The following is an 11,893-nucleotide window of genomic DNA, read 5'->3' as shown; positions in this document are numbered from 1 at the left end:
CAGGTTTGCATCATCCTCAAAGGCACTGAAAGTTCACTCTGCTACATCATAGAAAGGGAGAATAAAGATGTTCAACAGTGTTGCCCCAGTGCTGGTCACTGAGAGATGACACCAGTAACTGGCTGCACGGAGGACTTTGGACCACTGATGATATTTGGGCTTGATGGTTCAGCCAACGTCCCACCCAGCATCCACTTCTTGAGCCCCATCAGCACCACTCTGACCAGAAGGAGACCATGTCTGAGCCTTGCAAACACCCTGAACACAACATGCCTTTCTTTCCCCTGTCCATTTGGATTCAGCAGTCCCTTCCTTGTCCTTCACATTCCTGGAAATGGCTGCAGGAGGACGTGTCCCATCCCCTTCCCAAGGAGGGAGGTAATGTGGCCAGCCTGCTATTCTCCCAGTTCCTATTCCTGCTCTTCTTGAAGATGGGTTTGAGGTCTGCATTTTTTAAGGACTCCAGAACCATTCCAGTTCCTATGGCACTTTTGAGAGCACAATCTGGAATCACAAGCAAGGGTGACAGAGCAGACAGGAGCACTTGCAATGATCCTGCCCAAGGCAGCTGAGATCAATCTCACTGGGGCATTGAGGTTTGTTCCTGGACTCACAAACACGAATGTCAGGGTCTGACAGGCATCCATGTCTAAGCTGGCCTCATGGACCCCTTCTGCACCCAGGGATGCTCAGAGACAGAGTCTGTCCCTTTTACACACACAGAGGCAGGAGTCACAGTGTCCCTGTGACCTCCTGCTGCCACTCACAAAGGACAGGAAGCACCTCATCCCTTTGGTGTGTCACCCTGCTCTGCACCCATCTGAGATGTCCCCTGACAGGAAGAATGGACACAAGGGCTTCAGTTGAAGGAAGCACAGCTCAGTGCTGCATTCAGGCAGTTAACAATGGGATGTTACTTCGATCATGATGTAACCTCAAGATCTTGTCTGAACCACAGGCCTTCATGGAACCCCAAAGAATAGTTGATGGTGTTTGTGTTCACTCGGGTTCATGCCACCTCACGTACATGGTGTGCGTGCTCTCATCTCAGCTGTACAATACAATCTTGGACTGCTGACCTACTCATTCAGTGTCCATGCATGGAGGGAAGAACAGCCTATGTGGGTGAGCCCTCAGTGCTGGAAATGGAGGTTGTAAGGGGGCCAGTCCATGATGATTGACTTGAAGCTCCTTCCGTGGGGTGTCCAGGGCACAGGGACACAGCCCAGCCCCTGCTCTGCTGGTCCTGCAGGTCTCTGGCAGGAGGCCTGGCTGTGAGAGGACACTGCTGTGTGCCAGCCCTGCACACACACACTGATCAGCTGTACACTTGTGTTTCATCTGTGATCCACTTTCTTGGGCATGTTCTTGGGAGAAGCTTTGCAAGAAGACCTAAACCCTCAGGTCCTACCCATAGGAGATCACTTTTCTTTATAGAAGAACTGTTCCAGAGGTCAGCTCTGTCACAGCAGTGCCCATTGCCTGTCCCTGCCTGCACTCACAGCACTGACACACAGCAGGATGGGGACCAAGCTGCCAGAGCACTCAGACCTTGCACCAACACAAGGGATGAGAAGGAGACTGTGGGAGTGGAACCAGAAAAGCACTGGTGCTCCCTGGCAGGGCTGCCAGGCTGGACTCTTTTCCCTTCCACCCATGCACATGGGAACTATCACTGCAGCTCCAGAGAGGACTTGGAGAAAGAATGTCAGTAAAAATATTGGTGAAGGACCCTTTATTTTGCTTAAACACAGAGAACATAATTTCACATTGACACAACCACTCACTGAGAAAAGAAAAGCAGGCAGTGAATTATAAATGGAATGAAAATATTATCATAAAAAAAAAATAAAACACAACTAGAGACAAAAAATACTGCACACAGGATAAACCTGCAATGGGAATGTCTTCTTATGTAGAAGAAGACAGAGACAGTTTATAGGTTCAGAAGAAATCCAGTCATCAGTTTCCTCAGGGCATCCTTGAGCTCCTGGTTCCTCATGCTGTAGATGAGGGGGTTCACTGCTGGAGGTACAACCGAGTACAGAACAGACACCACCAGATCCAGGCTTGGGGAGGAGATCGACAGGGGCTTCAGGTAGGCAAACATGGCAGTGCTGATGTACAGGGAGACCACGGCCAGGTGAGGGAGGCAGGTGGAAAAGGCTTTGTGCCGTCCCTGCTCAGAGGGGATCCTCAGCACGGCCCTGAAGATCTGCACGTAGGACAACACGATGAACACAAAACACATAAAAACTAAGCAGGCACTGACCACAAGAAACCCAAGTTCCCTGAGGTAGGAGTGTGAGCAGGAGAGCTTGAGGATCTGGGGGATTTCACAGAAGAACTGGCCCAGGGCATTGCCCTTGCACAGTGGCAGTGAAAATGTATTGGCCGTGTGCAGCAGAGCATGGAGAAACCCAGTGGCCCAGGCAGCTGCTGCCATGTGGACACAAGCTCTGCTGCCCAGGAGGGTCCCGTAGTGCAGGGGTTTGCAGATGGCAACGTAGCGGTCGTAGGACATGATGGTGAGAAGAGAATATTCTGCAGCAAATAAGAAACAAAAAAAGAAGACCTGTGCAGCACATCCTGCATAGGAAATGACCTTGGTATCCCACAGAGAGTTGTTCATGGATTTGGGGACAGTGGTGGAGATGCAGCCCAGGTCGAGGAGGGCGAGGTTGAGCAGGAAGAAGTACATAGGGGTGTGGAGGTGCTGGTCCCAGGCTATGGTGGTGATGATGAGGCCGTTGCCCAGCAGGGCAGCCAGGTAGATGCCCAGGAAGAGCCAGAAGTGCAAGAGCTGCAGCTCCCGTGTGTCTGTGAATGCCAGGAGGAGGAACTGGGTGATGGAGCTGCTGTTGGACATTTGCTGCCTGTGGGCCTGAGGACCTGTGCAAGGAGCAAAAGACTGTGACAAGTTAGGGGAGACTTCTCTGAAGTAAATAAATGGGCTGTTTCTCATCGAAAACCCCCTCCACAATGGAGGGATGTTTCTGCTCATTCCTTTCTACCAAGTGAGAAAAACAGTTCATCACAGTTTAAAATGCAGTTGGGCATGCAGTTTCCATGAACACAGCTCTGGGACAAAACCGCCTGAGTTGGTGTCAGAACAAAAACTGACCCACACTCCCACCCCAACCCCAGAGAGCAAGAGCACCAGGGACACGTGGAGAAACAGGGAAGGACACTGCAGTGCTACCAGAAAATAGAGCAAGGACAGAAAGGCAGACGAGCAGGCTGTGGAACCTTCTCCTTACCCGACTGTGCTGCTGCCACTCACTTAATGACACTGTAGAGCAAGTACTTTTAGCACCTTTTTTGTGTACCACGTTCCAGGAACCCTTCCCCTGGAGGTCCAGCTGCTGAGGTGGAGACTCGTGACCTGGACCCCATGGCTTTGGGGCAGAGGGTCTGCTGGGGAGGAGAGGAGACCAGGGGGTTGAAGTGGGAATCATTTGCACTGCACGAGATGGCACGGAGGGTCCTGAATCCCTTCCCCAGCATTTCTGGTCCATCTCCCTCTCCCTGCCCATGTCTGCGCTCCTGCAGCTGTGTCTCTGTCCCTGGGTCTGCTCCCTGTCAGTGTCACAGACCCCATCCCACTCGCTGTGTGCTCAGCTCTGTCCTGCTCACACCTCCTGGCACTGCCCAGGGGCAGCTCTGTGTGTGCAGGGGCTCAGGAGAAGCTCAGACAAGTCCTAACGAGAACTGGGGTCTCAGTGTCTTCTCCAAAGAGAGAAATAAATCCTCATCTCCCACTGCACACCCAGACAACCAAGAGTGGAAAACTGAAAGCACAGACTCCTTCCCTTGCAGCTGTTCCTGTGTTGATGTCATTGTTCAGAAGGACCCTCTGCCATGTCCGTGGGGTTGATCTGGAGCCCTGAGCAGCCTTGACCCACACAGCACCCTTCAACCCCACAAGCTCCCTGCCTGCCCTGCCGGGGGTCGCTCCTTCCACCCACAGCTGCTGCCATGGGATCTCCCCGGGCAGGCTGAGCGCTGACCCTGGCAGGTGGCAGAGTCCCTGCCCTGGCACAGCCCTGGGGTGCAGGGACCCTGCTCTGCAGGACAGCCCTGGGCACCCCTGGGTGCTCACCCGGTTTCACAGCTGTTCAACATTGCCTGACAAGAGCCCCCTCCTTACAGATCCCACCAGCTGTGCCTGTGCCAGTTTTAGGAGATGCCTCCAGGAGCTACAGCTGCATTGCCCTGCACCCAGAGACTTACCATGGCAAGGGCTGCAAAGGTTTCTCCTCCAGTGAGCTCTCAGTCATCCTCCCAATCCTGACCACCTTTAATCTCTCTCTGCCTTGCTCGTCTCCCTGAGATCCCCAGGCAGAGCCCTCAGCCCTGCTGCGTGTGCAGAGGAGCTGCTCCTGGGCAGAGCTGTCTCTCTGCAGCGCTGCCGCTTGCCAGGAGCTCCCTCTGTCCCAGGAGCCCAGCCCAGCTCAGTAGCACAGGAGAAGCCCAAGACACTTTAACGACCCTTCTGGTGGGTTTGGTGCTGATTCCATGAACCTCAGACCCTGAGGGGAAGCTGATGAAACCTCTCAAGAAGTCAGATTCAAACTCCAAAGTTTCTTGCAATGTTAATGAGTCCCACTGAGGGACACTACTGAGGAACAGACCCCAGGGTCTGGTTAGAGAAGAAAACGGGATGCAGTGACAACAGGTCAGGAAAAGCAAGGTGAAGTTCTCTTAGATGCTGAGTAAACGTGTATGTGTTTCATTAGTCAAAGGGACAAGCCCTGACCCCCAGCCCTGGGAAGGCAGATCCTGTCCATCAATGTTGCCCAGTTCCCTTCCTGGACAGTGTGATGTGGGGCTGTGCAAGGCCAAGGGCAGGACTATGGTCCCACACCTCCCAGGGTCCTGGCTGGGGACAAGGAGGCCATGAGGCCCCTGTGCTGGAAGGACAAGGTGTCTCCTCACAGGCATCAGAGGTGCAGACAACAGCCATAGCCAAGGAGAGGAGGAGCTCATGTCTGGTGGGGGCTTTCAACCTCTTTACATCCCTTGATCATCTCCACCACAGCCTGTCCTATGCTGTGGCATCCCCTGCACCTCTTTCCCTGCAGGCTGCAGACATCCCCCCTGCTGCCCCACCTTGCTCTTGTCTGAGCATCTTCCTCCCTTTGCTGAGATCTCTGCATCCTCCCCAGCTGTTCCTTGAAGCACAAAGCCTTGGGCTGATGCAGACTCCCTCTGCTGACCTGCTCCACCACAGCACTGCCCTTCCAGTCACATTCCTTCCTGCTCATCTCCAGCCTGGACCTCCCCAGCTGCCCTTTGTGCCATTATTTCTTTCTCATGCTGTTTCCCACTATGCAGAAAACCTCCACCGCCTCTGAAACCACCCTTCAAGCACTCTCAGGCTACTCCTGCACTGCTGCAGCCTCCCCAGCGCTGCTGGGCTGAAGCAGCCCAGGTCCCTCAGCATCCCACACCATGTGCACAAGGTGCTGAACCTGCCTTGGCACAGCCCTGCACTCTCCAGTTCCTCCCTGCTTCTCCAGACTGGGAAGCCGCACACTGGCACACCCCCGTGTGTGTGGGGTCACACCAGCGCTGAACCGAATGGGATGAGAACTCCAGGTGTCTGGGTCCCCACGCTCCTCCTCATGCAGCCCCGTGTGCAGCTGCCTTGTTCATGGTGAGCGTGCACCACGGGCTGGTGTGGGGACCTTGGAGTGCCCAGGCCCTTCTCCTCAGGGTCACTGCTCAGCGTGTCAGGTCCTGCTCTGTCCTGATGGATGGGGTTATTGTCCCACCCTGATACAGCACTGGTCACGTCTCTTTGTACAACTTCAGAGCTTTCTGATGGGTGAATACCAGATATTCACAAGGTCTGGACTCTCCCTGGACTGAAGCTCCATTTGCTCAGCTGTTAATGTTTTCATGCAGATGGTTTATCCTGATGAGGGTTTCTCTCCCAAGGTAACAGGATAAGGAGCTACAGGACACTACAAATACCATCTCCTGGAGAAACTGTGGGGTCTTGGGGATCTGCTACTCATAATGTCAGAGTTTTGGACTCACAGGGGTAGATTCCCTTTTTGTGAGAGAACAGCAGGAATGCATGAAGTTCAGCCTGGGGACAGACAATGTCAGCTGAAGTTTGAAGAGTCAGCATGAGAGGGCAGAACAACATGGGCAGTGTTGTGGTGACTGGACATCAACTACTGACTCACTGATGAGGAAGAGGAATTAGATGAGGCCTCCTTCAGACAAATGAAAGAAGCTTCATGTTGTCAGGGCGGTGCCCTCGTGTCAGACCTGAGATATCCCAATATCTGCATGGTACCAGCCATCCAGGAGGGGTTGGAGCTCATTGACAGCATCTTCCTGACATGGGTGACTGAGGAGTCAGTGGGGTGAGGTGCCCTGTGGGACTTCACACTTACAAACCACAAAGAGTTGGTCAGGATGGAACAGTCAGGGATGGGAAAGGGGAGCTGAGGCTCCTGGGAGATGATCACAAGGCCAAGAGCAGGATTTCAGGAGAGCAAGCTTTGGCCTGCTGAGGGACCTGCTTGGGTCCTATAGGATATGACCTTGGTGTCTGCAGTGCTTTTCTCTCACATTTCCTCCCTCCTCTCTCCCACCTGCTGTTGTGCAGCGTTTTTTACCGTTTCTCAAATACAATATCCCAGAGGTGCTGCCAGCATCACTGAGTGGCTCAGATTTGGCAAGGAGTGGGTCCATCTTGGAGCAGCTGAAATCGGCTCTGTCTGACGTTGGTCAAACTCTTGTTGTCTTCTCAGAGAGGTGGAACTGTAGCACATCCACACCCACCCCAGTTCTAAGACTTCGCCATGTAAATCCTGTTAGATGTTACAAACTACTTGATCATAGAGAAGAAATGGAAAACATCTTCTGTCAGCAGCCTTAGGATGTCTCCAGTCAATTAGCAGGTTCCTATGGGGAACTTTAGTTTCCCTGACATTACCTGGCCAGGCAAAGCTGCAGGTGCCAACAGTTCAAACGATCTTGGGCCAACATATGAAGATGTCTGCCTGGTGGGCCAAAAAGAGAGGTGCTCGCCTAGATCTGGTATGGAACGAAGAAGGAAGAGCTGGTGAGGGATGTCAACATCAGTGTCCACCTTGGCTGTTGTGACCAGGACACAGGGGGTCCCAGACACCAGAGAGGAGGGAGGAAGGCCAGCAGCAGAGCATAGGCTGGTGGGCTCTAGAGGAGAAGACTTTGACGTACTGGGGAATGGTGGGCAAAGTAGGAAGTAGGTCTGGAAGTAGGAAGTAGGTCTGAAGGGTGAAGGAGCTCAGGAAATCTGATCAGACTTACAGGGCAGCCTGCTCCAAGCAAAGAATTTTCTCTGCAAGTGCTCATGAAAAGAAGTATTTATGTCATTGAGGGTGCTTGTCTGAATTGATGGAGCTCCAGGGCAAAAAGGCAGCACACAGGAGGTGGGAACAGGGGAAGCTGCAAAAGAAGAAATTTATATCATGGATGTAGGAATGATGGCAAAGATTCCCTGGGCTTGATTCTTGAATGGGAGTCTGAGGGCAGCAAGACGAGCTGACATTGCTTCATTTGCAGTAAAAGAACAGACACCCTGTCTAGATCATGGGTCTGCTACTGAACTTCCTAAGAGTAGAATCAGACAGGACTGAGGTTCTTCATGGCTTCTTTGCCTCCATCTTTTTCAGCAAGGTTTCCTGGGACTTTATTCCTAAAGGAGAACACCCAGGAGTGGATTGGGCTCAAGTCAGGGGTGACCTGAACAAACTCAGACACCATTACGGAACAGGAGATGGGTCATTTGACCAGGTCCTTGAACACAAGTATCACTGTGCTGTGTCACCTGAGATTCCCAGGAACACCTTCTGGTCCAGAGGAGTATGACTCCTCTTGAGGTGTCCTGGCCTGTCTCCTCACTCACATGGTGATTTAGGCACCCACTTTTCCATTATATTCAGTCTTTATCAGGAGACGCTCCAGAACAATATGAACATGAAACTGCTGATACCACCTGTTCTGGAAAGGGAGGGAAGGGTGAGCAGGGAAGGAAATAGAAGAAATGTGGCTTTATTGCTGTTTATTATGGAAATGCTATCTGTTTGGCTATTCCTGAAATCTCTCTAATCATCCACACCAGATTTGAAACGTTTAGGAAAATGCTGCACAGAGCCTTGGCTTGTAAGAGCATTTTCGATGTTCATGAGCCCTCTGCTGCCATGATCCTGAACTGCAGCTACTGAAACAATGAACAAACCTCTGATGAAGTGAAAGGCAGAAGCAAACCCCAAGTTTCTGAGGGTGTGTGGGACCCCATGAAGGGCCATCACTGACACAGCTGTGAAGGAAACAACCAGTGCAGGTCCCTGTCCCTGGAGGCTGGTCAAGGAAAGACTTGGAGACACTGGTTAGAGGTGGTGAGGGCCATGTGGAGGTGGTTCTGATGCCATGTCAGCCCCTGATGCTTGTTCATCACCAGAATGGTTGAGACCTGACCCCTGGGACCTGGTAGATCTTTCTCAAATATTTATTAAGGTTTTTCCTGCGGACGGTGTGTTTTGTATTTTGGGAGTTGGTTTTATGTGAACTGCTGTTGCTTTAACTGCAAGGCTGTGGTTTTCTGTGGAGCTGCAAATGCCTGTGAGTTCCTCATAACTCATCCAGCTTCTTTCATACACCTGGCAATGGTCACCAATCACCTCAATGTCCCAGTCCCAAACTTGCATGAATCCTCTGTTTGGATCCATACCCATCACTCCAAGAGGTTCATGCATCCACCAGGCTCATGGATGATTCCTGAGGACCATCCAAGTGCGGGCAGTGTAAGAGAGGAGCAGAGCAGGGTCAGCTCATGGGCCATGACTGAGCACAGCCACCCCAGCAGCAGCCATTCCCCACATCCCAGGCACAGCCATGTTCACAGCATGCAAATGGCACTACCATTCATGAGTAGCCCAAGAGAGGCCATTCTTCCTTCCATATTCCCAGGAAAATCTTCCTTCTATTCCTCCTCCACCTGCAGGCATCAACTGCTTTCCATTTCTGGGCTCAGACATGGCTGGAAGGGTTCACTGAAGCCATCAGCCATCTCACTGCTTCTCCCTGACATGCCCTGACCCTCTCCCACACCTACACATGGCCAATCACGGCTGCTCAGGCCTCCCGCTCTTCAGAAGAGGCCTTGAGCTTCTTGGTTCTTCATGGTGATAATAATAAACTTCTTTGCTCTCTCAGGATTTCATGGTGAGCTTTCTTGTCCATAACAGCCCCCTATGGTCATGTCTTTCTTAATGGTTGTGTTTTTATGATCGTTTGTGCAGAAAAGGCAGTCACACGACAACACCCAATGTGTCAAAACTGATGACGAGTGAAATGCCGTAAAGACCTGGTGAGTTACCCCTGTGTCTAGATGAGTTACGCAAACATTTGAAGGACTTCTCATGCCTTTTAACCTGATTATCCTCAGAAGGCCACCAGCTTTGCATCTCAGGAAATGGGACGCCAGAGTTCAAGGGCAGGATGGTTTGGGCTCTGTCCTGGCATCTGGAAACTGAAACGTGCTCCCATCTCCCAGCCCCCTGCCCTCCTCAGTGAGGGTGTGAGACATTCTGCCAGCGAGGGCTGAACTCACAGTCATGACCAGTATCTTATGGCCAACTGCAGCCAATGGTGTCCTGCCAGCTCAGTATTTGGGGTTCCATCCCTGGAGGTATTTAAAAGATGTGGAGATGTGGCACTTAGGGATCTGGTATAGTGGTGGAGTTGACAGTGATTTACAGTTGGACTCCATGTTCTCAAGGGTCTCTCCCAGCCTAAGTGATTCCATGATTCTATGATTCTATGATTTGGGTTGGAACCACTTCAATTCCATCACCTCCAGCTTCCCTCAGAGGCTGCTGTTGTGTGGCACAACTGTCCTGGCTCTCCAGGCAGCTTGGGCACAGGTTTGGTGTCTGCATTGGGAGTTTTCCCCTTCCTGGGCTAGAAGGCTGTTGAGGAGAGACAGTTGTAGAGATTTGGGTCACAGGGGTTTGAAGCAATCCTTTCAAAATCTGAGCAGGCTGGGCTTTGGTACAAAGGCACAAAGGAAGCCAGAATCTTTATGTGGTGTGCACTGACACACACTGTCACCTGCACTTCCAGTCTCTGCAGTCCCAACCGTGCAGCAGAGTCTGGAGTTCTGAGCTCCCTTCATCTGCCCTGTGTGACGCGTGTAAAATGCAACTACCCCAGTCAAATGGCTGATTTTGATTCTCCTCACAGCCTAAAGCACCACGTGGGTCAGGAGACAAGTCACCCATCGAGGACTCATATGCTCTGCACTTACAGTTCAGGTGTTCCCATGAATCTCAGCAGACATGTCAGGCTGATATCTGGGTTCAAGGAGGTGGTCAAGAGCCTCGTCTCCATTTCTGTAATTGTGGCTTTGCTGCCTGGCTGATGTGCAGACTCTGTACATGGATGCTGACACCTCTTGAACAACCTGCCCTGAAAGGGTTAGCAATATGGACAGTTCTTTCTGCAAGGGAATTAGGACAGCAAAAAAGACCCTGGATTGGGGCAAAGGAAAAGCGATGCAAAAGTTGTGGTCAGGGCTGTTTAGGGCACTTGTAAAGCAGCCCTGCACCTCATGTGAATTATTCCTGTGGTCAGGGAGCACCTGAGAGCTTTGTCTAAACTGAAAATATGAAGGGGATGAAAGGACAGCGTCATTCAGGCTGAATGTGATGACAGGAAATGTCTTGATCAACCTCCCGCTCAAGGCAGGGTCAGACCAGATTACTCAGGGCTTGATCCAAACACATCTTGGTCACTTTCTGGGGTAGAGTGGATGCACACACCTGGGACACAGCTTCCAGTGCTTGACTGTCCTCATGACTGGAAAGTTTCTCCCTTTCTACAGCTCCTTTCCAAGCCCAACCATCCAGATTGCCCGTCTACTTACACACTGACACAGACCATAATATCCTACCTTGAACACAGTAATATTGTGGGGGATGACACTGAATGCCTTGCCGACTTCCAAGCATCAGACCACCACTGCTCTGCCCACATCCAAACCCTGTCCTTTCCTCACAGAAAGCAAAGAGCATGGACAGGCACAACCTGTCCTGGGTGAACCCCGTCACCTTCTCTTCCAGACACCCAGAAATGGGGTCCAAGTGGACATGTTCTGGGGCACAGCCCTTAGTTCCCCTGCTCACCCATTGGCCATTTTGAAAAGTGCACACACTGTGTGAGAGCTGCCAGTGGTCAGGGAGTCCCCCCAGTCTCCATGAGCTTTCCAAGATGGTGCAGAGTGGCCTCCCTGTGACACCGTCCTGCTGTCTCAGCTCCTGGGATGCTGCCCCTGCTGTCCCATAGACTGGAAAGGATTGTGTTAGATCCAGTGGCCCGTGACTTGATCCCATACACTGCTGGTTGTTCTGCCTCCAGTCACAGAGGCCTGAGAGATCTTGCTGGTGAAGATGGAGGATAAGAGACACAAATAATACACTTTCCCTTACTGCATTAATCAGTGGCTACAAAGTGTGTTTCTTTCTCCTTTAACTGTTCCTGCAGTAGTAACAGCTTATTATGGGCCCTTGAATTGCCATGCAGGTCCAGACTGAGTTCTGATCTGGGCTGTTCTGTGCTTGGAGGCTGCTGTCCTTGCAGACCACATGAACTCACTTCTGCCACCCTGCCTGGCAGTTCATTCCACCCGTGTCACAGCTCTGTCTGCAGCACTGACAGCTCCAGCTCCCCAGTCAGGTCCCTGGCTGAGGCCATTGCCTCACATCTGGGCTGAACCACCCCAGATATGGCACCAGCCCAGCTCTGACCTGCCACAGGAAACCTGGTACCAAGTGTCCAAGAGCCCATGTGTGCAAAGGCTTTGCCTCAGAGCACAGACATGGCATGGCCA

The 11,893-nt window shown here is 52.0% G+C and overlaps 1 protein-coding gene across 1 annotated transcript; it reads right to left on the bottom strand.

The window, feature by feature from the left end:
• Positions 1-1,936: 1,936 nt before the first annotated feature.
• On the bottom strand, positions 1,937-2,869 carry LOC136110723 (olfactory receptor 14J1-like). The gene has a single exon (XM_065854323.1). The coding sequence runs from the start codon at positions 2,867-2,869 to the stop codon at positions 1,937-1,939; it is 933 nt and encodes a 310-aa protein (XP_065710395.1).
• Between the last annotated feature and the right edge of the window lie 9,024 nt (positions 2,870-11,893).

The sequence above is a fragment of the Patagioenas fasciata genome, chromosome 21 (genome assembly GCF_037038585.1).
Source record: "Patagioenas fasciata isolate bPatFas1 chromosome 21, bPatFas1.hap1, whole genome shotgun sequence".
NCBI lineage: Eukaryota > Metazoa > Chordata > Aves > Columbiformes > Columbidae > Patagioenas > Patagioenas fasciata.
This window is presented reverse-complemented; position numbering and strand designations above follow the sequence as displayed.